Source organism: Eleutherodactylus coqui, chromosome 1 (assembly GCF_035609145.1).
Source record: "Eleutherodactylus coqui strain aEleCoq1 chromosome 1, aEleCoq1.hap1, whole genome shotgun sequence".
Taxonomy (NCBI): domain Eukaryota; kingdom Metazoa; phylum Chordata; class Amphibia; order Anura; family Eleutherodactylidae; genus Eleutherodactylus; species Eleutherodactylus coqui.
Window position 1 is genome coordinate 39,583,070 of NC_089837.1, and position 27,710 is coordinate 39,610,779.

The following is a 27,710-nucleotide window of genomic DNA, read 5'->3' on the forward strand; positions in this document are numbered from 1 at the left end:
ACCTGGCGATGATATGGGTGCACAATGTTAATTACGTATGGGCAGCGGGTCGGACGTCTCCAGGAACTTCAATTTTTTTCAGCTTTTACACAAGTTTAGTTCAAAAGGTCAGCCACTTTTCTGCTACTATAAATGCTGCAGGATTTCTGTGCGAAGCGTCCGCACGGAAAATCTGACCCATGTGGACCCAGCCTGATAGTCCTAATGCCTACAGCTGCCAGTGATCACAAGCAGGGGTCTCTGGTTGGCAAAATAATTAGGCAGAGGGGCCCAGCGGCTGACACTATAGAGGGGCCCAGCGGCTGGCACTACCACGAGGTACACTGGCGCCTGCACCTTACTATGTGCCACATCACCTGACTATTACCTGCAGGATTTCTATAATCTTTTTTTCTCTCTTTTTCCGTTTCCAATCACCAGAAGGTCTGAAAAATAGTAATTATAACAAATCTGCCCGATAATCCCGGACGCCCAACACCCCACATAGACCCCGCCAGCTGCCACGTCTCGCGGGCGCTGACTGCATGTAGACGTGGGATCTCATACATCGTTCTGCGGCTTTCAGGCTTTACATTCCATATTGTTGTTGTTAGTCGTTCCCGACCTTCGGTGACCCTACAGACGAGCTCCTCCATGTTTTTCGGTTTTGCACGGCTTCTTCCAGCTGTGTGATATCCATGCCAATATCAGCCAGATCTGTGTATTACACTTCATGTCCGTTGGACGTCTTCTCACCCGCCCAGAACCTGCCAGGGTGGGGTGGTGTCTACATCCTCCAGTTGCGTCTATCCTTGCCAGACGGCCGATCAGGTCGGCACTCGGAGAAGCTTCATCGCTTCTCACAGTTTTAGAAATGTTACCAGAAGATGCAACAACCCCTCCGCCACCTCTTACCTGCCGGCCGGAGTCACACGCAGAGCTCTGATATCAGTGTGCTGTATATGTGTATATATATGTAGCCTCTGGCTGATAACAGAGACAACAGCACACCAGCTGTGACCATAGCAACAGCTAAATGACCTGCAAGATGTCACCATCATGTGATCAGTATATAAGGGGTGGAGCTCAGCAGTGAGGAGAAGTGGTGGCTGAAGGACCTGTGATGATGTCACCATCATGTGATCAGTATATAAGGGGCGGAGCTCAGCAGTGAGGAGAAGTGGTGGCTGAAGGACCTGTGATGATGTCACCATCATGTGATCAGTATATAAGGGGGGGGAGCTCAGCAGTGAGGAGAATAAGGCCGGCTTCACACAAACATACATGTATTTGTGCATGTATGAGCGTAGCATTTTTACACGCACTTTGGTGTATTTTACTGTACTTTTATCACACACAAAGGCACGTGTATTTGCCTACAGCAAAAAAAATTACCGCATTACGCACCGTAATAGTCCATTGAAATCATTGGGAGCGCAGAAATACGCTGCAAACCTACGTATGCGACTCATATTTTGTCACTCAGAGTGAAAATCCTGCCGAAAGTCAGAAAAACATGAGATAAACGTGTATTTTGGCCGCATATTCACAGATCCGATTACATATACGCCCGTGTGAATGTGCCCTACGTGGTGGCGGAAGGAGGTGTGATGATGTCGCCATCATGGGATCAGTACATGAGGGGGCGGCGCTTTATAAGGAGGGGAAGTAGGAAAATAACTGATTTAGTGTTTTCTTGGCAGGCATGAGAGTCTTCACTAGGCCCTCGGCTACCATGACAACCGTTTTGGCTTTGGATTTAAAGGAGAGCGATGGGGTGATGGAGGAGCCCCCACTCTTCCTAACGGCTTAGATGCTGCAGACACTGTTGACCATGATAAGTAAGTAGTTATACCGACCGGATCGGTGAGCTCCTCAATTCTGGGTGGTGACACAACCAGCACTCACCATGGATGGAGCGGCTCGGCTGCTGAGTCGGCTCCTCTGTGCCGGGCCGGGCTGGGAATCAAATTTAGTCCCAGGATTTGAAATTGCAGTGGCTAATTGGAGTCATCACTGCGAAGTAAATATATAGCATTTCATGTTAGCATCCGCCCACCGACGCCATAAGTGTACTTCACAGGGCGGTATGCTGGATGACCCTTTGGGGGTCCACGGCATGATCAATGGGAATGTTTGCACCCTTCCAAATGAATGTGCGCACAGAGAAGAAATCACACTGACACAGAAGTTCAGCATATGAAAACTTCCTCATTTCTGCTTTATTAGGCCGCCTGCACACGGCAGAAATCCCGCCGCGGTATTTCCCGCGGGATTTCCGCCACTGAAAGTCTGCATAGGAGTGCATTACAATACGCACTCCTATGCAGACGGCCGCGGTTTGGCCGCGCGAAATATCGCGCGGCATGTCCTATTTTTGTGCGGGTCTCGCACTCACCCGGCCGCCGGCTCCGGTCTGCGCATGCGCCGGCTGCGCGGCAGCCGGCACATGAAAGAGCCGGGGCCGCCAGGCGCGGGTGAGTACGCGCTCGTCACTGCAGGCTCTCGGGTCGGGTCCCGCGGCGAGAATTCTCGCTGCCGGATCCGACCCGCTCGTCTGCAGGCGGCCTTAGTGGGCAAGTAGCTCTTTTATAGCATTAAACATATCTGCTCTTTATGGGCATGCCAAAAATTGCATAGATAATACAAATGGAGAGATAATTGGATAAGCTTTTTAAGGTTCTTCCTGCATCCAGTCATCGGTGGTTTTTGGCCTTGCCCATCCCGTGGTATCAGACAGGAAATGAGCGACATCTTGTAGCGCTCGATGGAGGGGGCAAAGGTATGGTGAGCGATCGTTGTCAAATGACGCTTTGGTATGACATATAGATATATGTGTATGTCCACTACAAACTTCCCTTGAAACTGTCTGTTTCACTAACTGTCCCTACCCGTTCCCATAGTCCTGGTTGACCCCCCTCGGTAGGTATCCCAAATCTAGGTTGGCTCACCGAGCCATCCATGGGTTCTTCACAGGCCTTGCGACTGGACCACAGCTTGTCCATGGTCCCCCATAGTCACTGACTAGTACCAAGGGGGGTGATCTGGCCCTAAGGCTGGAGTGTGTTATAGATGGGGGCTGGAACTGTCATGGTGGTGTACGGTTGTTCAGTGTCATCATATACTTCTAGGTTCATGAGGATATGGTCTGTATCGGCAGTGGACTTCCTGGCAAACATCATAGTGGAGCAGGTAGTCACCAGGGTTGGAATGCGCTGTATGCAACAACAAACAGAAATTAGGACAACTGTAAGAATGACAGATAGAATCAATAACTTCTTCAGCCAAGAGAACCCAAACCATGACCCAGTCAACCAATCAAACCACCCTTGATCCACTCCCTGCTTGATACTAGTGGCTAGATCTTTCAGCTGGTTAATTGTCTGATGGATAGATACGGAGTTATCAGAGAGATTAAAACAACACATGCCTTCAAACTCTTCACACCCATGGTTCAGGGTCATAAGGAGTCTATGGTGGCTAGGTTCTGCAGGGTGGCTTTCGTAATGTTTTGTACATCTAGGAGTAGCAGTTCCAGTGCTTGAGAAGTCGCATTCAGACCCTTTATCATATCGCATGCTAAGCCATTAATCACAATACTTAAAGGGGTTGTCCCGCGCCAAAACAGTTTTTTTTTTTTTTTCAATAGCCCCCCCGTTCGGCGCGAGACAAACCCGATGCAGGGGTAAAAAAAAAAAAAACGTCCAGTACTTACCCGAATCCCCGCGCTCCCGCGACTTCTTACTTACCTTAGTAAGATGGCCGCCGGGATCTTCACCCTCAGTGGACCGCAGGTCTTCTGTGCGGTCCATTGCCGATTCCAGCCTCCTGATTGGCTGGAATCGGCACACGTGACGGGGCGGAGCTACGAGGAGCAGCTCTCCGGCACGAGCGGCCCCATTCAGAAGGGAGAAGACCGGACTGCGCAAGCGCGTCTAATCGGGCGATTAGACGCTGAAATTAGATGGCACCATGGAGACGGGGACGCCAGCAACGGAACAGGTAAGTGAAATAACTTCTGTATGGCTCATATTTAATGCACGATGTACATTACAAAGTGCATTAATATGGCCATACAGAAGTGTATACCCCAACTTGCTTTCGCGGGACAACCCCTTTAAGTGTGTGTTAATGGGAATCAGGTCTTTGGTACATGAGGATACTCAACCAGGACAGGGCGCACGGCTCACCTTAAAATATTGGCAGGAATATATGTGTAGGTTCAATTACCACAGGACAAGACTAGAGATGAGCGAACACCAAAATGTTCGGGTGTTCGTTATTCGAAACGAACTTCCCGCAATGTTCGAGGGTTCGTTTCGAATAACGAACCCCATTGAAGTCAATGGGCGACCAGAGCATTTTTGTATTTCGCCGATGCTCGCTAAGGTTTTCATGTGTGAAAATCTGGGCAATTCAACAAAGTGATGGGAACGACACAGCAACGGATAGGGCAGGCGAGGGGCTACATGTTGGGCTGCATCTCAAGTTCACAGGTCCCACTATTAAGCCACAATAGCGGCAAGAGTGCCCCCTCCCAAAAACTTTTACTTCTGAAAAGCCCTCATTAGCATGGCATACCTTAGCTAAGCACCACACTAGCTACAACAAAGCACAATCACTGCCTGCATGACACTCCGCTGCCACTTCTCCTGGGTTACATGCTGACCAACCGCCCCCCCTCCCCCCCACAGCGCACACCAAAGTGTCCCTGCGCAGCCTTCAGCTGCCCTCATGCCACACCACGCTCATGTCTATTTAGAAGTGCGTCTGCCATGAGGAGGAACCGCAGGCACACACTGCAGAGAGTTGGCACGGCTAGGCAGCGACCCTCTTTAAAAGGGGCGGGGCGATAGCCCACAATGCTGTACAGAAGCAATGAGAAATAGAATCCTGTGCCACCGCCATCAGGAGCTGCACACGTGGGTATAGCAATGGGGAACCTATGTGCCACACACTATTCATTCTGTCAAGGTGTCTCTGCATGCCCCAGTCAGACTGGTAATATGTACCTTAACAGTAACCGCGTTGGTGGTAATGTGGTGGTGACTGCGGACCTAGTAGCGCGGTTTTATTTTGTTGGTTTTCGGAATGTGGCCAGGATTAAGTGGGCCGTGGCGGGGGAATGGTGGGGGGGCTCTCTTGTAGTGTCGGTAAAGGTGAAATTCTTGGACTGCCACCAGACGAACCAATGCAAAGGCATTTGCCAAGAATGTTTTCCCTGTTGGAGGAGGAGGGGGATGTTTTTGAGGCACTACGTGTCCTCTCCACGTGTCCGTGGTTATATGCACCTTAACAGTAACCGCGTTGGTGGGAAATGGCCTCGCCGCCATCATGTCTTTGGGAAGCCTCTGTTTCCACACCCCAGAGACATACCATTAGCAGCGGTATAGGCAGAGCCCATAATTCGTAACATTTCAGCCGTAGCATTAGGACAGGCCCCACTAACATATCACTAGCAGCATTATAGGAGGAGCGCAGTCTTCGTTCCATGTCAGCAATAGTAGCACTCAAGACAGGCCCCAGTAACAATTCCGAAGCAGCAGTATAGCGGGAGCGCAGTCTTCGTTCCATGTCAGCAATAGTAGCACTCAAGACAGGCCCCAGTAACAATTCCGAAGCAGCAGTATAGCGGGAGCGCAGTCTTCGTTCCATGTCAGCAATAGTAGCACTCAAGACAGGCCCCAGTAACAATTCCGAAGCAGCAGTATAGCGGGAGCGCAGTCTTCGTTCCATGTCAGCAATAGTAGCACTCAAGACAGGCCCCAGTAACAATTCCAAAGCAGCAGTATAGCGGGAGCGCAGTCTTCGTTCCATGTCAGCAATAGTAGCACTCAAGACAGGCCCCAGTAACAATTCCGAAGCAGCAGTATAGCGGGAGCGCAGTCTTCGTTCCATGTCAGCAATAGTAGCACTCAAGACAGGCCCCAGTAACAATTCTGAAGCAGCAGTATAGTGGGAGCGCAGTCTTAGTTCCATTTCAGTAGCTGCAGTATAGCCAAGGCCCAAGTTACATTTATGTAGCTAAAGTGTAGGCCAACCCCACACACACTTCTGTACCATGAGTGCAGGCGAAGAACATACAAATTGCTATGATTACACTGTAGGTGAGGGCCCCAAAAAATTGGTGTACCAACAGTACTAATGTACCTCAGTAAACATTGGCCATGCCCAACCAAGATGGCAGGTGAAACCCATTAATCGCTTTGGTTAATGTGGCTTAAGTGGTAACTAGGCCTCGAGGCAGCCCAGTTTAACGAAAAATTGGTTCAAGTTAAAGTTTCAACGCTTTTAAGAGCATTGAAACATATAAAAATTGTTTCGAAAAATTATATGAGTGAGCCTTGTGGCCCTAAGAAAAATTGCCCGTTCAACGTGATTACGTGAGGTTTCAGGAGGAGGAGCAGGAGGAGGAGGAGGAATATTAGACACAGATTGATGAAGCAGAAATGTCCCCGTTTTGGATGGTGAGAGAGAACATAGCTTCCATCCGCGGGTGCAGCCTACGTAATGCTTACGTATCGCTGCTGTCCGCTGGTGGAGAAGAGAAGTCTGGGGAAATCCAGGCTTTGTTCATCTTGATGAGTGTAAGCCTGTCGGCATTGTCGGTTGACAGGCGGGTACGCTTATCCGTGATGATTCCCCCAGCCGCACTAAACACCCTCTCCGACAAGACGCTAGCCGCAGGACAAGCAAGCACCTCCAGGGCATACAGCGCTAGTTCAGGCCACGTGTCCAGCTTCGACACCCAGTAGTTGTAGGTGGCAGAGGCGTCACGGAGGACGGTCGTGCGATCGGCTACGTACTCCCTCACCATCCTTTTACAGTGCTCCCGCCGACTCAGCCTTGACTGGGGAGCGGTGACACAGTCTTGCTGGGGAGCCATAAAGCTGTCCAGGCCCTTAAAGACTGTTGCACTGCCTGGGATGTACATGCTGCTCGATCTCCGCACCTCCCCTGCTACCTTGCCCTCGGTACTGCGCCTTCTGCCACTAGCGCTGTCGGCTGGGAATTTTACCATCAGCTTGTCCGCAAGGGTCCTGTGGTATAGCAACACTCTCGAACCCCTTTCCTCTTCGGGAATGAGAGTGAGCAGGTTCTCCTTATAGCGTGGGTCGAGCAGTGTGTACACCCAGTAATCCGTCGTGGCCAGAATGCGTGCAACGCGAGGGTCACGAGAAAGGCATCCTAACATGAAGTCCGCCATGTGTGCCAGGGTACCTGTACGCAACACATGGCTGTCCTTACTAGGAAGATCACTGCCAGGATCCTCCTCCTCCTCCTCCTCCTCCTCCTCAGGCCATACACGCTGAAAGGATGACAGGCAATCAGCCGGTGTACCGTCAGCAGCGGGCCAAGCTGTCTCTTCCCCCTCCTCCTCATCCTCCTCATGCTCCTCCTCCTCCTCCTGTACGCGCTGAGAAATAGACAGGAGGGTGCCCTGACTATCCAGCGGCATACTGTCTTCCACCGCCCCCGTTTCCGAGCGCAAAGCAGCTGCCTTTATGGTTTGCAGGGAATTTCTCAAGATGCATAGCAGAGGAATGGTGACGCTAATGATTGTAGCATCGCCGCTCACCACCTGGGTAGACTCCTCAAAATTACCAAGGACATGGCAGATGTCTGCCAACCAGGCCCACTCTTCTGAAAGGAATTGAGGAGGCTGACTCCCACTGCGCCGCCCATGTTGGAGTTGGTATTCGACTATAGCTCTACGCTGTTCATAGAGCCTGGCCAACATGTGGAGCGTAGAGTTCCACCGTGTGGGCACGTCGCACAGCAGTCGGTGCACTGGCAGCTTAAAGTGATGTTGCAGGGTGCGCAGGGTGGCAGCGTCCGTGTGGGACTTGCGGAAATGTGCGCAGAGCCGGCGCGCCTTTACGAGCAGGTCTGACAAGCGTGGGTAGCTTTTCAGAAAGCGCTGAACCACCAAATTAAAGACGTGGGCCAGGCATGGCACGTGCGTGAGGCTGCCGAGCTGCAGAGCCGCCACCAGGTTACGGCCGTTGTCACACACAACCATGCCCGGTTGGAGGCTCAGCGGCGCAAGCCAGCGGTCGGTCTGCTGTGTCAGACCCTGCAGCAGTTCGTGGGCCGTGTGCCTCTTATCGCCTAAGCTGAGTAGTTTCAGCACGGCCTGCTGACGCTTGCCCACCGCTGTGCTGCCACACCGCGCGACACCGACTGCTGGCGACATGCTGCTGCTAACACATCTTGATTGCGAGACAGAGGAGGAGGAGGAGGAGGAGGGTGCTTTAGTGGAGGAAGCATACACCTCCGCAGATACCAGCACCGAGCTGGGGCCCGCAATTCTGGGGGTGGGTACGACGTGAGCGGTCCCAGGCTCTGACTCTGTCCCAGCCTCCACTAAATTCACCCAATGTGCCGTCAGGGAGATGTAGTGGCCCTGCCCGCCTGTGCTTGTCCACGTGTCCGTTGTTAAGTGGACCGTGGCAGTAACCGCGTTGGTGAGGGCGCGTACAATGTTGCGGGAGACGTGGTCGTGCAGGGCTGGGACGGCACATCGGGAAAAGTAGTGGCGACTGGGAACTGAGTAGCGCGGGGCCGCCGCCTCCATGATACTTTTGAAGGACTCAGTTTCCACAACCCTATACGGCAGCATCTCAAGGCTGATGAATTTTGCTATGCGGACGGTTAACGTTTGAGCGTGCGGGTGCGTGGCGGCGTACTTGCGCTTGCGCTCCAACAGTTGCGCAAGCGACGGCTGGACGGTGCGCTGAACTACACTGCTGGATGGGGCCGAGGACAGCGGAGATGAGGGTGTGGGTGCAGGCCATGAGGCGGTAGTGCCTGTGTCCTGAGAGGGGGGTTGCATCTCAGTGGCAGGTTGGGGCACAGGGGGAGAGGCAGGGGTGCAAACCGGAGGCGCTGAACGGCCTTCGTCCCACCTTGCGGGGTGCTTGGCCATCATATGTCTGCGCATGCTGGTGGTGGTGAGGCTGTTGGTGGTGGCTCCCCGGCTGAGCTTTGCGCGACAAAGGTTGCACACCACTGTTCGTCGGTCGTCAGGCGTCTCTGTGAAAAACTGCCAGACCTTAGAGCACCTCGGCCTCTGCAGGGTGGCATGGCGCGAGGGGGCGCTTTGGGAAACACTTGGTGGATTATTCGGTCTGGCCCTGCCTCTACCCCTGGCCACCGCACTGCCTCTTGCAACCTGCCCTGCTGATGCCCTTGACTCCCCCTCTGAAGACCTGTCCTCCTGAGTAAGCGTTGCACACCAGGTGGGGTCAGTCACCTCATCGTCCTGCTGCTCTTCCTCCGAATCCTCTGTGCGCTGCTCCCTCGGACTTACTGCCCTTACTACTACCTCACTGCAAGACAACTGTGTCTGATCGTCATCGTCCTCCTCACCCACAGAAAGTTGTTGAGACAGTTGGCGGAAGTCCCCAGCCTCTTTCCCCGGACCCCGGGAACTTTCGAATGGTTGGGCATCAGTGACGATAAACTCCTCTGGTGGGAGAGGAACCGCTGCTGCCCAATCTAAGCAGGGGCCCGAGAACAGTTCCTGGGAGTGTTCCCGCTCCTGAGCAGGTGTCATTGTAGTGGAGTGAGGAGGCTGGGAGGAAGGAGGAGCAGCAGACAGAGGATTCGGATTTGCAGCAGTGGACGGCGCAGAACTGCGGGTGGACGATAGGTTGCTCGAAGCACTTTCTGCCATCCAGGACAGGACCTGCTCACACTGCTCATTTTCTAATAACCGTCTCCCGCGTGGACCCATTAATTGGGCGATGAATGTGGGGACGCCAGAAACGTGCCTCTCTCCTAATCGCGCAGCAGTCGGCTGCGACACACCTGGATCAGGAGCTCGGCCTGTGCCCACACCCTGACTTGGCCCTCCGCGTCCTCGGCCGCGTCCACGTCCTCTAGGCCTACCCCTACCCCTCAGCATGCTGTATTACCAGTGATTTGATTTCACAGGCAGGAAATAAATTGGCGCAAGACTGCAGGCCAAATATAATTTTTTCCCTTTTTTGAAAACGAAAGGCCCCACTGCCTCTAGTGAATGAATAATCTAAGTTTAATAACTGTGCTGTGGCCCTGCTAATGTGTCACAGAACGTGAGGGTAGCAGAGTTATTATAACTCTGGCAGAGCAGGTATTTTTTTCCCAATTAAGGAAAGCAAATGGCGAAGCCAGCAGTAAAACGTAGCTGGGTGTGTCTGATTTTTAAACGTTGCACACGCAGCCGACACGTACACACAGCCCTTAGGACGGACAGAGGCAGGACAAATAGTTTTTTTTTCAGTTTTTTTCCACCAAAAGGCAGCACTGCGTATATTCAATGAACATGAGAAGTTTAATAACTGTGCTGTGGCCCTGCTAATGTGTCACAGAACGTGAGGGTAGCAGAGTTATTATAACTCTGGCAGAGCAGGTATTTTTTTCCCAATTAAGGAAAGCAAATGGCGAAGCCAGCAGTAAAACGTAGCTGGGTGCGTCTGATTTTTAAACATTGCACACGCAGCTCACACGTGTCCACCGCCCTTAGGACGGACAAAGGCAGGACAAATAGAAATTTTTTCAGTTTTTTTCCACCAAAAGGCAGCACTGCGTATATTCAATGAACATGAGAAGTTTAATAACTGTGCTGTGGCCCTGCTAATGTGGCACAGAACTTGAGGGTAGCAGAGTTATTATAACTCTGGCAGAGCAGGTATTTTTTTTCCAAATTAAGGAAAGCAAATGGCGAAGCCAGGAGTAAAACGTGGCTGGGTGCGTCTGATTTTTAAACGTTGCACACGCAGCCGACACGAGTCCACCGCCCTTAGGACGGACAGAGGCAGGACAAATAGAAATTTTTTCAGTTTTTTTCCACCAAAAGGCAGCACTGCGTATATTCAATGAACATGAGAAGTTTAATAACTGTGCTGTGGCCCTGCTAATGTGGCACAGAACTTGAGGGTAGCAGAGTTATTATAACTCTGGCAGAGCAGGTTTTTTTTTCCCAATTAAGGAAAGCAAATGGCGAAGCCAGCAGTAAAGAGTAGCTGGGTGCGTCTGATTTTTTAACGTTGTACACGCAGCTCACACGTGTCCACACTCCACAGGACGGACAGAGGCAGGTCAAATAGAATTTTTTTCACTTGTTTTACAAGCAAAAGGCCGCACTGCGTATATTCAATGAATAATAACTGTGTTGTGGCCCTGCCTACACAATTCTTTCCCTGCAGTATCAATGGAGGGTGCAATGCTCTGCAGAGGCGATTTTGAGAAGAAAAAAAATATGCAGCACAGCTAACAGCAGCCAGCACAGTACTGCACACGGTTAAATATGGCCCTAGAAAGGACCGTTGAGGTTCTTGAAGGCTACACTCACTCCTAACACTCTCCCTGCCTATGCAACACTTCTGTCCCTAATGCCGGGTGCAACGCTCTGCAGAGCCGATTTTGAGAAGAAAAAAAAATTGCCACTGCTAACAGCAGCCAACACACAGCTATCAGTGGCCCTAATAAGGGCCTTTGGGGGTCTTGAAGCCTACACTAACTACCAATTCTTTCCCTACAGCAGCTCCGGTACAAACAGCACTGTCCCTCATCTAACTCACAAGGCATCTGTGGCGAGCCGCGGGAGGGGCCGACTTTTATATTCGGCGGACACCTGATCTCGCCAGCCACTCACAGCAGGGGGGTGGTATAGGGCTGGAACAACACAGGAGGAAGTTGTAATGCCTTCCCTGTCTTTCAATTGGCCAGAAAAGCGCGCTAACGTCTCAGGGAAGGAAGTGAAAGTAACCCGGACACCGCATGGTGTTCGTTACGAATAACGAACATCCCGAACACCCTAATATTCGCACGGATATCAAGTTCGGACGAACACGTTCGCTCATCTCTAGACAAGACCCATCCTACCGGCAGGTAAACATGTCTAAAGTGGCCGGGACTCCAAATTACTTTTTCACAAGACATAGTAGTCATTACTTTCCGACATTGTTCTTCCCTACGAGTGCTCATGCAGCAACACAAAGCAAAGCATGCATGACTCTAAACACCAGGGTTATGGGAGGAACGAGGAGAAGGGTAAATGACGGATTCTCTCTAGTAAGAGGGGCCGGCATTTATGTGCGGCAGACTGGTGGTGATTGGCTAACTGGCGCAATATACACCTAGCCAGCTCAATCATCCCACACCTGTGGCAGTGTGCTCCTGGAAACCCATAGAACTACATGTCCCCAGAGCAGAGCGTGACACTGTGTAGTCTCATAGAACTAACAGGTCATATAATGTGTAGAGCAATGTAACACGTTTCGACGTACTCAGACCTCTTCCTCAGACAGCTGGGCAATTACTGATAATAGCAATACTCGAAATTAACTTCATTATTGTTTTTGTAATTGGCTATTGTCAGTGATTACCCAGCTGTCTGAGGCTGCATTCCCACGAACGTATATCGGCTCGGTTTTCACGCCGAGCCGATATACGTCGTCCTCATCTGCAGGGGGAGGGGCGGGGCTAATTCTCGGAACTTAGACCCGCCCCCGTCCTGCCTCCTTTCATTGCAAATAGTGCAGAGGGGCGGAGAGGAGGCAGAGAGAGGGCGAGCGCTCAGTTCCTGCTCCTGGCTCTTCCCTCCTCCCCCCCCCTGCAGATGAGGAGGCTTGGCGAGAAAACCGTGCCGATATATGTTCGTGGGAATGCAGCCTGAGGAAGAGGTCTGAGTACCTTGAAATGTGTTACATTGCTGGCTTGATTTTACTCAATACAACATATTTTTAGCATATTTTTCCTATTCTTCGTGCGGTGTGCCGAATTTACAAGTCCGTGTGCCAGTTTTGTAAATTTAGCACAATTTTAAACTGTTGAGTCCCTTAAAGAATTGGCGCAATGTATGCCAATATTCATCAATAGGGGAATTGAATCCATTACATTCCCGCTAACGCTCCATACAAAATTCCGCCTCCTAATGTGACCAACAAGGCAGCTCCTTCAGCCACCACTACTAGGGCATAGTCGTCGTTGTATCTGAGCACGCTCGCAAGAATCAATTGTGAAGACGGTACAAAGCCTCTGCAGCGCCACCTATTGGAAGTCAATCTTAGACTTTCTAAACACGCCTTATGACGATGACTGGGAATTATAGGCCAAGCCATAATGCATACACAGACAGCTGTTTCTGGGTTTTCACCTCTCAGCAGTGTGCAGCAGGCTTCTGGCTTGGCTAGTGAGAGGCCTGTAGATGTGGGTCAGGAGGGGGATCATTTACCCTTCAGGCTGCCTTCATAATGGCATAAAATCGTGCGATGCGAGAGCGAGTGAAGCGCAGAATTATGAAACTAATGATTTTCAATGGTTTCATTCCAATTTGCAATGTTTTTAAAAAACCGTGGCCTCTCCTATCTTTCTGTGTCTTGCCTCCTATTTATTGCATCGCAATGCACAAATTTGGGATTGCCATGCGATGCATTTTTATAAACTCCTATTGCCTTTGGCGGCAGCCATGTGATGTGCGATTCTTCACAAGAAAAAGCATCGCTGACGCTCAAAAATTGCCCGAACAAAGCTGTAATTTTTTTGCGATTTTTTTTTTTTTTTTTTTTTCTTGAGGCGATATGTGAAATATGCCAACGCAGGATGCAATAATACCTCTGCAGCGCCACCTATTGGAAGGTGACATTACTGCTAGTCAATGTCAGACTTTCATTTTTACAAGCTTGTTTAAAAACTCTGACATTGACTTGCTGGAATGCTGCCTTCCAATAGGTGGCGCTGTAGAGGTATTGTTCCATTTGCATACTTCCCAGAGGAGCATGCATGGCCTTATAAGTCTCCTCACACCTGCCAGGGGCTCGCCCTAAGGAGAAACAATACTGTCCCTGACACAAGGCGGAAAACATAGAAACCATGACAGTGACGGCTGTCAGCTCTGTTCCTCCCACTCCCGTCTCTGCCCCTCACTGATCACATGACAGTGACATCATCACAGGTCCTTCAGCCACCACTTCTCCCTCCGCCCCTTATATACTGATCACATGAGAGTGACATCATCACAGGTCTTTCAGCCACCACTTCTTCTCCTCCTCACTGCTGAGCTCCGCCCCCTCAGGTACTGATCACATGACAGTGACATCATCACAGGTCCTTCAGCCACCACTTCTCCTCCTCACTGCTGAGCTCCGCCCTCTCAGGTAGTGATCACATGATGATGACATCATCACAGGTCCTATTAGAGTGTAGTAGCTCCTGGCCTCTGCTGTTGTCTCTGTTATCAGCCAGAGGATATATATACACAGATAGCAGAGCTCTGCGTGTGACTCCGGCCGGCAGGTAAGAGGCGGCGGAGGGTTTGTTGTATGTTTTGATACACAGTAACATGGGGCTTTTTCTAGCCTTAACACATTATATCCATCCAGCTCCGCCTATTATCCTTCAGTGTTGATCCAGAGGAAGGCAAAAAAAAGAAGACAATTTTCCTCTTTCAGGGGGAAAAATCCTTCCCGACTCCAATCTGTCGATCGGAATAATCTCCGGATCACCGACCCTTCTGAGGTAATCAGTGATATAACATATAATATCGTATCACTCAAGAAAGCCGTCCAGGTCCCTCTTTATTCTTTTAGTGAGTCCTCCATCCCCACATCCTCAGACAGAGAGTTCCATAGTCTTACTGCTCTTACAGTAAAGAACCCCTTCTATGTAGGTGTATAAACCTTCTTTCCTCTAGACGTAGAGGGCGCCCCCTTGTTACAGTCCTGGGTATAAATAGATGATGGGAGAGATTTCTGTATTGTCCCCTGATATATTATACATAGTTATTTGCGCGCCCCCTTGTTACAGTCATGGGTATAATAGATGATGGGAGAGATCTCTGTATTGTCACTTGATATATTATACATAGTTATTAGAGCGCCCCCTTGTTACAGTCCTGGGTATAATAGATGATGGGAGAGATCTCTGTATTGTCCCCTGATATATATCTATACATAGTTATTAGAGCGCCCCCTTGTTACAGTCCTGGGTATAAATAGATGATGGGAGAGATCTCTGTATTGTCCCCTGATATATATCTATACATAGTTATTAGAGCGCCCCCTTGTTACAGTCCTGGGTATAAATAGATGATGGGAGAGATCTCTGTATTGTCCCCTGATATATATCTATACATAGTTATTAGAGCGCCCCCTTGTTACAGTCCTGGGTATAAATAGATGATGGGAGAGATCTCTGTATTGTCACTTGATATATTTATACATAGTTATTAGAGTGCCCCCTTGTTACAGTCCTGGGTATAAATAGATGATGGGAGAGATCTCTGTATTGTCCCCTGATATATTATACATAGTTATTAGAGCGCCCCCTTGTTACATTCCTGGGTATAATAGATGATAGGAGAGATCTCTGTATTGCCCTGATATATTATACATAGTTATTAGAGCGCCCCCTTGTTACAGTCCTGGATATAAATAGATGATGGGAGAGATCTCTGTATTGTCCCCTGATACATATTTATATGTAGTTATTAGAGCGCCCCCTTGTTATAGTCCGGGGTATAATAGATGATGGGAGAGATCTCTGTACTGTCCCCTGATATATTTATACATAGTTATTAGAGCGCCCCCTTGTTACAGCCCTGGGTATAATAGATGATGGGAGAGATCTCTGTATTGTCCCCTGATATATTTATACATAGTTATTAGAGCGCCCCCTTGTTACAGTCCTGGGTATAATAGATGATGGGAGAGATCTCTGTATTGTCCCCTGATATATTATACATAGTTATTAGAGCGCCCCCTTGTTACAGTCCTGGTTATAAATAGATGATGAGAGAGATCTCTGTCCTGACCACTGATATATTTATACATTGTTATTAGGTCGCCTCTCAGTTGTCAATTTCCTAAACTAAATAATCCCAATTTTGATGGCCTGTCTGGGTATTGTAGTCCGTCCATTCAATTTATTACTTTAGTTGCCTGGCTTTGTACCCGCTCAAGTTCTGATATGTCCTTCTTGAGTACCAGTGCCCAAAACTGTTCACAGTATTCCCTCTCTGGTCTGACCAGGGACTTGTAAAGGGGAAGAACAATGTTCTCGTCCTTTGCCCCTAGACCTCTTCTGATGCCCCCATGATCCTATTTCCCTTACAGATAACTAGACCCCCAAGTCCTTTTCCATGTCAGTGTTCCCCAGTGGCTTCCCTTTTAGTGTGTAATGGTGACATGTATGGTACTGTTGTACCTTGTCACCACTGGAAGCTAGGGGTTTGACAGGGCTTGCATGGAGGAACACCCCTGTCACTCCCCTAGCTCCCGACTGGCTAACTTGTTGAAGGTCCTAACAGCATCTGTAGTGATTTTTCGCTGGGCTGCAAGCTGAGGGTTAGTGTTAGTTTTGCTGTTAGGCTTGCATTATTAGCTCTACATGCTTCCGTTTTACAGGTGTTACAGGTGTAACATGGACACATGTAGAGTGAATAATGTAAGCCTAACAGGAAAATTAACCCCTAACCCTCCAGTACAGGCAAATATCACTACAGTGTGATTGCCTTGCCTGTACTCACAGTCCTGTCGGCTCTGAAGTGGTGTGTACACAGAGATCGGCACGCCACCCCGAGCAACACTGTCGTCCTCCCCCCTGCCCAGATCGCTGCGCCCAACACTGTCCTGCCCCCGTGCTGTAGAGGCACTCAGTGCAGTGGATAAGGCCCTTCCAACGCTCTCTGCACTTTCAGGGGATGCAGCCACTGACGGCTACTCTGCTCCGCTGCCTCCTCTCCTTTCAGCAGCTGTCACTGGCGCGCTGTTAAGAGGCGGATCGAGAGAGGGGTAACCGATGAGCGACCGCATCTCGCCGGTACAGCGGGGAGAGGACAGTGTGGCCGCTACCGGGCTGATCTCACCGCTACAGCAGGGGGAAGTCCGGTGGTGTGTGGCCACGGGGGAGGACAGAGGAGAGAATTCAGCCAATCAGGAGGCGCGACAGGGGGCGTTAATCCATGCCAGCCATGTCAAACCCCTCCCTAGCTTCCGGTGGTGACAAGCTACAGTAGTACTGACACGTATTTCCTCTGCCTGTGTGCAGAACAGCACATTTACCATGGTTCAGGCAGCCGGCTCAAGGTTGACTCAGCCCTCCATCCTTCTGAGGTCGGTAAAATGAGTACCCAGCTTGGTGGAGGGGAATAAATAAGTTGTCACTATACAAATAACAAGATTTATTTTTTGATCAGTGTTAAATCTCATTTGCCACTTTTCTGCCCCAACTTATCCAGAACCTCCTGCAATCTCCTTCTGTTCTCTCTTGTGTTATTTTCTTTATATAGTTTTGTATCATCTGCAAATATTGATATTTTACTGCACAATCCGTCTACCAGGTCATCATTACTAAATATATTAAAGGGAATATGGTCCAATACTGCCCCCTGTGGTACCCCACTAGTGATGGTGACCCCTCCTATACTGCCCCCTGTGGTACCCCACTAGTGATGGTGACCCCCTCCTATACTGCCCCCTGTGGTACCCCACTAGTAATGGTGATCCCTCCTATACTGCCCCCTGTGGTACCCCACTAGTAATGGTGACCTCTCCTATACGGCCCCCTGTGGTACCCCAATAGTAACGGTGACCACTCCTATACTGCCCACTGTGGTATCCTACTAGTAATAGTGACCCCTCCTATACTGCCCCCTTTGGTACCCCACTAGTAATGGTGACCCCTCCTATACTGCCCCCTGTGGTACCACACTAGTAACAGTAAACCCCCCAATACTGCCCCCTGTAGTACCCCACTAGTAATGGTGACCCCCTTCAATACTGCTCCTGTGTTACCCCACTAGTAACAGTGACCCCTCCAATACTGCCCCCTTGTGTTACTGCACTAGTAACACTGACCCCTCCAGTACTGCCTCCTGTGGTACCCCACTAGTAACGATGACCCTTCCTATACTGCCCCCTGTGTTACTGCACTAGTAACACTGACCCCTCCAATACTGCCCCCTGTGGTACCCCACTAGTAATGGTGACCACTCCTATGCTGCCCACTGTGGTATCCCACTAGTAATGGTGACCCCTCCAATACTGCCCCCTGTGTTACCACACAAGTAACGGTGACCCCTCCAATACTGCCCCCTGTGTTACCACACAAGTAACGGTGACCCCTCTAATACTGCCCCCTGTGTTACCACACAAGTAACTGTGACCCCTCCAATACTGCCCTCTTTGGTACCGCACTAATAACAGTGACCCCTCCAATACTGCCCCTTGTGGTACCCCACTAGTAACGGGGAACCCTCCAATACTGCCCCCTGTGTTACCGCACTAGTAACAGTGACCTCTCCAATACTGCCCCCTGTGGTACCACACTAGTAACAGTGACCTCTCCGATACTGCCCCCTGTGGTACCACACTAGTAACAGTGACCTCTCCGATACTTCCCCCTGTGGTACCACACTAGTAACAGTGACCTCTCCGATACTTCCCCCTGTGGTACCACACTAGTAACAGTGACTTCTCCGATACTTCCCCCTGTGGTACCACACTAGTAACAGTGACTTCTCCGATACTTCCCCCTGTGGTACCACACTAGTAACAGTGACTTCTCCGATACTTCCCCCTGTGGTACCACACTAGTAACAGTGACTTCTCCGATACTTCCCCCTGTGGTACCACACTAGTAACAGTGACTTCTCCGATACTTCCCCCTGTGGTACCACACTAGTAACAGTGACTTCTCCGATACTTCCCCCTGTGGTACCACACTAGTAACAGTGACTTCTCCGATACTTCCCCCTGTGGTACCACACTAGTAACAGTGACTTCTCCGATACTTCCCCCTGTGGTACCACACTAGTAACAGTGACTTCTCCGATACTTCCCCCTGTGGTACCACACTAGTAACAGTGACTTCTCCGATACTTCCCCCTGTGGTACCACACTAGTAACAGTGACTTCTCCGATACTTCCCCCTGTGGTACCACACTAGTAACAGTGACTTCTCCGATACTTCCCCCTGTGGTACCACACTAGTAACGGTGACTTCTCCGATACTTCCCCCTGTGGTACCACACTAGTAACGGTGACTTCTCCGATACTTCCCCCTGTGGTACCACACTAGTAACAGTCACATCTCCGATACTTCCCCCTGTGGTACCACACTAGTAACGGTGACTTCTCCGATACTTCCCCCTGTGGTACCACACTAGTAACGGTGACTTCTCCGATACTTCCCCCTGTGGTACCACACTAGTAACGGTGACTTCTCCGATACTTCCCCCTGTGGTACCACACTAGTAACGGTGACTTCTCCGATACTTCCCCCTGTGGTACCACACTAGTAACGGTGACTTCTCCGATACTTCCCCCTGTGGTACCACACTAGTAACGGTGACTTCTCCGATACTTCCCCCTGTGGTACCACACTAGTAACGGTGACTTCTCCGATACTTCCCCCTGTGGTACCACACTAGTAACGGTGACTTCTCCGATACTTCCCCCTGTGGTACCACACTAGTAACGGTGACTTCTCCGATACTTCCCCCTGTGGTACCACACTAGTAACGGTGAATTCTCCGATACTGCCCCCTGTGGTACCACACTAGTAACGGTGAATTCTCCGATACTGCCCCCTGTGGTTCCCCACTAGTAACGGTGAACCCTCCGATACTGCCCCCTGTGGTTCCCCACTAGTAACGGTGAACCCTCCGATACTGCCCCCTGTGGTTCCCCACTAGTAACGGTGAACCCTCCGATACTGCCCCCTGTGGTTCCCCACTAGTAACGGTGAACCCTCCGATACTGCCCCCTGTGGTTCCCCACTAGTAACGGTGACCCCTCCGATACTGCCCCCTGTGGTACCCCACTAGTAATGGTGAACCCTCCGATACTGCCCCCTGATAAATAAATTACCTGAAAGCTGCAGAATAACTTGGCGCTATACAAATAAGATTTATTTATTTGTCTGACCAGGAGATGGTTTTGTACTGTGATACAATTCTTGCCCCCTGGAGTCTCTCCTAGATGACAATCGTGCTGGAACTGCACATCAGCTGTTATAGCCCATCTGTGCTAAGGAACGACAACTTGTGTGTTTGGACACGTTGCTTGGTTGGAGCTCCAGCGTTGTATTCCACTGCAAATTACTTGAGTGTTTTACCCCAGTCTCCCCATTTCTGTAAACTCTATACACCGTTACACGAGAAACTACCCATGCGGTTGGCAGTGACATCCCGGCCTTGGCTAGTCTACCACCAATAATCGGCCTCATTGGAAGTCGCTCAGATCATTCGCTTTTCTCATTCTATGTTTATTCAAACTGAATCCACGGAAAAGCCGTCACGTGGTTTCATGCTGCCCCCCGGGGTCACGGGGAGAATCTCCATACAAGGAAGCTGCCATCACAAAGGGCCGGGGGACTAATAAAAGAGCGTGTGTGTATATGTGTTGGGAATACCTCTATAAAACAGGTGGCTAAGGCTTAGAGAACATATTTATCTCAATGCTCATTAATTGAAATACTGTATTCCACACGTAACTAGAGATGAGTGAGCACCAAAATGCTCGGGTGCTCGTTGCTCGAGTCAAACTTTTCGTAATGCTTGGGAGCTTGTTTCGAGTAACAAACCCCATTGAAGTCAATAGGAGACTCGAGCATTTTTTAGGGTGATCCATGCTCCACATAGGGGAGGGCATGTGAAACACCTGAAAACATCAGAACGTCATGGAAACGCCACAGAAACAGATAGGGAAGGGCAGGGGCAGCATGCATGGGTGCATCTGAGGCTCCCCGGTACCACTATTAAGACAAATTGTGGGCAAGAGCCTGGCGCTCACCACCTAACAATTTACTTGGGACAGACCATAATCAGCAATGCACACTCGCTGGCACATCTTAGCTAAGCACCACACTAGGTGGAACGAAGGACAATCACAGCCTGCGGGTGACACTGCTGCCTCTTCTCCTGGGTTACATGCTGGCATTGCTGTCCAACCACCCCACACGACCCTGCGTCCACAGCGTACTCAAATTTTTCACAGCGCAGCATTCAGCTGCCCTCATGCCACACGCTTGCTTCATAGCCACACCACCCTCATATCTAGTTATAAGTGCATATTTGATGAGTCTGTGAAAGGTCCAAAATTTGGGCATCGGTCACGACAAACTCCTCACGTGGCTGATGAACCGTTTTTTTTCCGACTCAGGGCAGGGACCCGAAAAGAGTTCTTGGGAGTACACCTGTTCAGAATCTCTTCTTTTCCTGGAGTGACCAGGCTGGGAGGAAGGAGGAGCAGACTGAGGATTCAGAGGTGCAGTCCCTTGGCTGCCATGAGTGGACTGCGTGGAAGACTGGGTGTTGCATAAAGTACTGGAAGCGTTAACCGCTATCCACATCAGCACCTGATCGCACTGTTGTTCTTTTAATAATGGTCTACCACGCGGACCTGCAAAATGTAAGATGAAGCTGGGGAGTGCAGATACGCGGCGCTCTACTAATCCTTCAGCAGCAGGCACTGTTTCACCCCACCCAGGACCTCGGCCTCTGCCCACACCCTCATTCGGACACCCATGTCCTCGACCTCGACCCTTACCCCTAGTCTTCATCATGTTGGATAAAGCACTTGGACTAAATGCTACGCAAAATGCAAGTTACTTTGCGTATGCTTATAGGCCACAATAGACACAATAAGCAGTGTTAGATTGCAGAAATTCCCACCACCCAGACACGGGTATATATACCTTAGGCTTTCAGCAGGTACAAAAAAAATTTCAAGTGTGTATACTGTTGTGAATTCACAGCCCCCAGACACTGGTATATAGAGTACACTGTCAGCAGGGTCAAAAAAAATTTCTACTGTGTACACTTTTGTTAATTACCAGAGAATCAAATCCCCAGACACTGGTATATAGCGTACGTTTGGAGCCCCCAAAAAACTAAAAAATTAGTACACTGCTTAAAACTGGTAAGAGTGGGCAGAATACAGCCGTGATGCTTGGGAACAAATTTGTGCGCACTACTTGTCCCAGCCAGCCAAAATGCTGATGCACACAATGAGAGGAGTAGTAGTCCTAGAAAGGACTGTTGGCTTCTTGTAGTCAGGATCCCTGCCTAACCAAAATCCAATCCCTACATTATTGCTTTCCCTATATCAGCAGCTCTATCCCTCAGCTCATGCAGCATGCGTCTGAGGCGAGCTGCGGGTGACCAAAGTTTTAATACTCTGCGGTCACCTGACCAGCTCAGCCAGTCACTGCTAAGGATGTGCACAGGGTTGGCACATCACAGCCGGAAGTGGTAATGCCTTCCCTGCATGTTTACTGGCTAAAAATGCCACTAAACATGCGGGGAAGGGAAATGAAATTTTCTCGAGCACCACATGATCGACTCGAGTAGCGAGTACATCGAGTAGTCTAATACTCAATCGAGCATCAAGCTCGGATGAGTGTGCTCGCTCATCTTTACAAGTAACCTGTATGATTGAGAGCCTCCCTTTTTTTTTCTTAAAGGGCCGGCAGCACTAGAACCCTCCAGTTCTCTCATATTCTTATCCAAAATGGTCCTCCTGAATGACCCACCAAGGATGGACAGGAATGAAGTTACCAAAAGAGTGTTCAACTTCACGCTGGAGATCATCTACCTGCTGACCGGAGAGGTAAGCTATTCAATATTTTTGTATTATGTAAAAAGTCAGACTAAGGGAAGAGAAAATCCATTGTAGGAAGTATTAGGAATAATCCAGTGTCCTCTATAACGGCTTCCAGCCCTTCCAAGTGAGGGAGAACTAAAGAACTGAACAGCAGAGAATGTGAAGATCGGCCCCCAATATGGTCAGTTCTGTATGGTGGGAACCAATGAGCTAATAGTAATGTTGTAGGGTTTTCTGCTATCTCCTTCCGCTCACCCACTGGCACTACATTGGCTTTTGTGTCTGGTGCCTGATTCAACATCCCATGTATTAATTGCGGTTTCTACTGCCTGTACCCCGGCTTCTTGACTAGAGATGAGCGAGCGAGCGTGCTTGTTTAAGGCTGCTACTCGAGCGAGTAGCAGTCTTTTCGAGTAACTGTGTACTTGCCGAGCAGCATGCGGCGGGGAGCGGGAGGGAGCAAGGGTAGAGAGATCAATACTTACCTAGCAGGCACCGTCTGGGTTCCTCATGCCACTCTGTGGAGTTCTGTCAGCTTACTTGCAGTCCTCAAGAGCCAACAGAACATCGCTTCCTGGTAACAGAGTTCGTAAACCCCACCTCCAGGAAGCGATGACTCTGATTGGCTCGGCTACATTGCTCGAAAACCAATCAGAGTCATCGCTTCCTGGAGGCGGGAATTACGAACTTCGTTACCAGGAGGCAATGTTCTGTTAGCAACTGGAAGCAAGCTGCTGGGAGTCCGCAGACCAAAAAATAATACCCTGTGCCTCTTTTGGGGCAAAAAATTAATGAGACAGGGTCTTATTTTCAGGGAAACACTGCAGTTAGGGTTTCCATCATGTCCCCTTTTTTCCTTTTCTTTCAGGCTATAGAAATTATATTCTTTAAAGGGATTGTCTGAGTTAAGGGAAGCCTCTGCCCCGGGTCTCCCATGCATTAAAATGAAAAAAAAGCAGTTTCTCCCCTCTCCCCCCGTTCGTTTCCCACCGCTGGCTCAGGTCTCTGCTGCCTGTTTACAGACAGCTGTGGTGTCCCATAAACCTGCTGTAGCAGCCAATGACCGTGCTAAGCCATTATCGCTAAGTGCTGTCATTGGCTGCTGCAGCTTTTTTGTAGACTCAGCCTGCTGAGTGACATCACAGATAGAGCGGAGCCAGCTACAGATGACGAATGGAGAAGCGGGAAAATGCTTGTGGGACATGGGGCAGGGCTTTCCCTTAACTCAGACAACTCCTATGAGTCCTTAATGAATTTTATACCTGAGACCTTCCAAATTTTTATAGTTCATCTTTAGACACATTCTGTTTTATCGATGTCCTCCTGTAGGTGAGGACTTCAGAACTGAACACAGTATTCCAGATGTGGTCTCACTAGGGCTTTATAGGCTCGGATTACCATCTCCCTCTTCGGAAAAGGAGGTTTAGTTAAATTGAGTTCAGTTCCCTACATGTCTCTCTCCATATACAGGATTACTCAATAGTAAATAAGACATCGGGTGATGGTGCGACTCCCAACAGCCATCTCCATGGGTCAAGAGGATGGACCAGGAGCCAGAACTCCATCACAGAGGCTCCTCCTCACTTACCAAAACGTGTGCAGAACATTCTAGGACTCACCAACAAGATCACTGAGCTGCTGACTGGAGAGGTGACCCTGCTGGGAATGCTGGGTAATGATACAGTAACAGCACTAGAGGAGTCTGGGTAATGACGTTATCATTGTGTTGTCAGGTTCCTATAAGGTGTCAGGATGTCGCTGTCTATTTCTCCATGGAGGAGTGGGAGTATTTAGGAAGACACACATATCTGTACAAGGACGTCATGATGGAGAACTACCTGCCTCTTACATCACAGGGTAAGAAGAGCTTTTTATATAATGTATATTTATAAGACTGGCACTTGTTGACTGTTGAATAGAGATGAGCGAGTATACTCGCTAAAGGCAATTGCTCGAGCGAGCATTGCCTTTAGCGAGTATCTGCCCGCTCGAGACTGAAGGTTCGGGTGCCAGCGGCGGGCAGGGAGCTGCCGGGGGAGAGCGGAGAGGAACGGAGGGGAGATATCTCTCTCCCTCTCTCCCCCCCGCTCCCTTCTGCTGACTGACGCTACTCACCGCTCCCCCGCGCCGGCACCCGAACCTTCAGTCTCGAGCGGGCAGGTACTCGCTAAAGGCAATGCCAAGGAGTGGCCACAACAGAAACTCTTTAAGATAAGGAACTGCACATGGCCTTTTTGAAGACATGTCACTGAACCAATTTTTTAACCTAAGCGCTCTAACAGCTGGATTGGCAAGAGATGTTCTTGCTATGTTAACCTTACAGCATCGGCACAAGCATCAGCCATAACACAGGTTGTTTTCTGGATGGTCTGAAGCAAAGATAGCAACTGCTCCCTTGGAATCACGTCTCTAATTTAAGATTCCAACTAATCTAACCGAAATATCATAGGTTTAACCATGCATGTTGCTGCAATATAAGGTTCAAATAAAGTTGCAGCTGACTCCCAAATCCATTTAAAAAAAAAAAAAGAAAAGCTCTCCGCTTTCTTGATTTGCAACAATTTTCTCTTCAATAAGATACTTCCGTTTAACCCTTCAAAGGACAAAGTTCTTTTTATCTCACCTCTAGCGTTCTTTTTTCAGTAACGACGAGATATTATGTACTAGGCAGTGGCGTAGGAAGGGGGTAAGGGGTGCGGCAGGTGCGGGTCACCCCTGGTGTTATCACTGAGGGGAGGGGGGGGGGGGGGAGATTGAGAGCTCAACTGTGGTCCTGCCCACCATCCAGAAAAGAAAAGGGTGAATCTTCTCCAACATTTTTCTTCACCCATGGGAGAAGTATGGAGTAAGCAAATCTAATATAATACCTTCAGGCTTTTTCGTGCACCACACCTTGACCCATTTGCGTGACCTTTGGTGGATGATTTTGGTGCCACTAGATTTATGACATCCTCCCCACCGCCATAAAGTCATAAAATTTGAGTTTGATACCTTGAGTGACCTGTCCAGCAAGGTCAAAGTGGCTTGGGTTTATGTGTTCAATTTCTAGTCAGCGTCACACAAGACTGAGAAACTATTACGTGGAGTGTACCACAGAAACTACCTCGACGGGGACAAACACTCTTATCACAGTTACTGATGATGATTTGAGCCTCCTGTCACACAGTTATAATAAGAGATCACAGCTCATTATCCTGACTATATATTTATGGGCTGTGGCTCATTTAGGTGACTATAGAATACAGATGGTAATAGCAGTGTTGTAGAGATGGTACAGGCTGGAGTTGATCATGTAACGCTGTGCTGATGCATCATGGGACTGATGGGAAAGTGAAAGCAACATCAAGGTGGTGCCTGACAAGCATCAGACTGGTGGCTGCATTGTATGGAAATTACTGCAGTTTACAGAGGAGATCTCCAAAGTGTGACCTCCAGGCAATCTGGTGACGAAGGGGAGGCAGAGATGGAAAAGTGTGCTTTAGAAGGCTGGAGTTGCATATATTTCTATGGCTGCTTTTGAACCAAAGCCAGCTGGGGGATTCAAAAGAAATGGGAAATATAAATGAAGGACTCATTTTATATGAGAATGCTCATATAAAATGTGTTGAAGGGTCTGAGAACCTGTTTCCCTCCGTGTTTAATAATTAAGGTTCTGTATATCACACATGATTATTTCCCCCGTATGATTTAGTCTCTCTTTTTCTCATAAAGGGCTGGCAGTACTAGAACCCGCCAGTTCATTCAGTTCTCTCACATTCTCATCCAAAATGGTCCTCATGAATGACCCACCGAGGATGAACAAAGACAGGAATGAGATTACCAAAAGAATATTGAGCTTCACCTTGGAGATCATCTACCTGCTGACTGGAGAGGTAAACTTTTCTTTATTTCTATCAACCTTTTTTTGTTATTTAAGAAGTCAGACTAAAGGCCCATTTACACGCAAATACAATAATTCAAACGATTGAAAGATTAAAAGTTTTAGCAACACTTAATGTCCATCAACACTTTATCATCTTAATTGTTTGTGTAAAAGGGCCTCTGGGGAGCTGTTTGCTGAGACCAGCATGTGGGCTGGGCTCTGCACACAGCTGCATTGTTCTCGTATGGGCTTCTGGCAGAATACAATGTAATTTTTCCCGCCACACGCAGAGAACACAGCGTGTGGTCTGTTGAGAGATATTTTATCTCTCTGCGGCTGAACAATGGATTTTAAGCCCATTTACATGCAATGATTATCGCTCATCTGCGGTGGTTTGAATTTTGAGCGATAATCGTTGCATGTAAATGGGCCTTTAAGGAAAAGGAAAATTGTAATGAGGATGATAGGACCAGTGGGGAACCAACAATATCACATGGCCAGCCTGGAGGTTTTTACTGATTTTTACACAGTTTAATGTCTCAAGTAGACTTTAAAATGAAAGCAAAGAACAAAAAACAAGTTAAGATGAATAAAAATAACGGATTAACTTTGTTTCCAAAAATTAAATCCTAGATTTTTCACTCCTCATAGTAGCCACCTCTAGCAGATATAACAGTTTTACAAATTTTGAATTTCTACAGTTGCATTCAGATATTATTCAAAAATTTCTTCCCAACATTGTTGCAGAAGTTCCCACAAATGTGCTGCTCTTGTTTCCTTTCACCCTTCTGTCCAGTTCATCCCATAAAAGCTCAGTGCGGTTTAAGTCCGGAGACTTTGCAGGTCATTGCATTCTTTGAAGCCTAACGCCTTGCTCTTGTCTTTTTAAGTAGTTCTGACATAACCTAGGAGTATGTATTAGATCAATGTCTTTCCAGAGGGTAATGCATGGCATATCAAAATGCTGTGGTAGCCCTTTTTGTCCAGTGTGCCAGTCACCCAATTGTCCATCTGTCTGTCTGTCTGTCTGTCTGTCTGTCTCCATACACAGGATTACACAATAGTGAAGAAGACATCGGGTGACGGTGCGACTCCCAACAGCCATCTCCATGAGTCAGGAGGATGGAGCAGGAGCCAGAGCCCCATCACAGAGGCTCCTCCTCACTTACCGATACATGAGCAGAAGATCCTAGAACTCACCAACAAGATCAATGAGCTGCTGACTGGAGAGGTGACACTGCTAGGAATGCTGGGACATTATACAATAACAGCACTAG

At 49.0% G+C, this 27,710-nt stretch overlaps 2 protein-coding genes across 2 annotated transcripts in view; one reads left to right on the top strand and one right to left on the bottom strand.

Annotated features, from left to right (window-relative positions):
- The window catches only part of LOC136612439 (zinc finger protein 721-like), a 564,334-nt gene that overhangs the window by 420,481 nt on the left and 116,143 nt on the right, over positions 1 to 27,710 (bottom strand). The window lies entirely within an intron of this gene.
- Positions 14,200 to 27,710, top strand: part of LOC136615746 (zinc finger protein 585A-like) — a 63,316-nt gene continuing 49,805 nt past the window's right edge. Inside the window, exons 1-6 of the mRNA XM_066594179.1 lie at positions 14,200 to 14,262; positions 22,432 to 22,577; positions 24,042 to 24,221; positions 24,305 to 24,428; positions 26,283 to 26,443; positions 27,485 to 27,664. Coding sequence (XP_066450276.1) covers positions 22,479 to 22,577; positions 24,042 to 24,221; positions 24,305 to 24,428; positions 26,283 to 26,443; positions 27,485 to 27,664 — 744 coding nt within the window. The 5' untranslated portion in view covers positions 14,200 to 14,262; positions 22,432 to 22,478. The remainder of the gene's footprint in view (positions 14,263 to 22,431; positions 22,578 to 24,041; positions 24,222 to 24,304; positions 24,429 to 26,282; positions 26,444 to 27,484; positions 27,665 to 27,710) is intronic.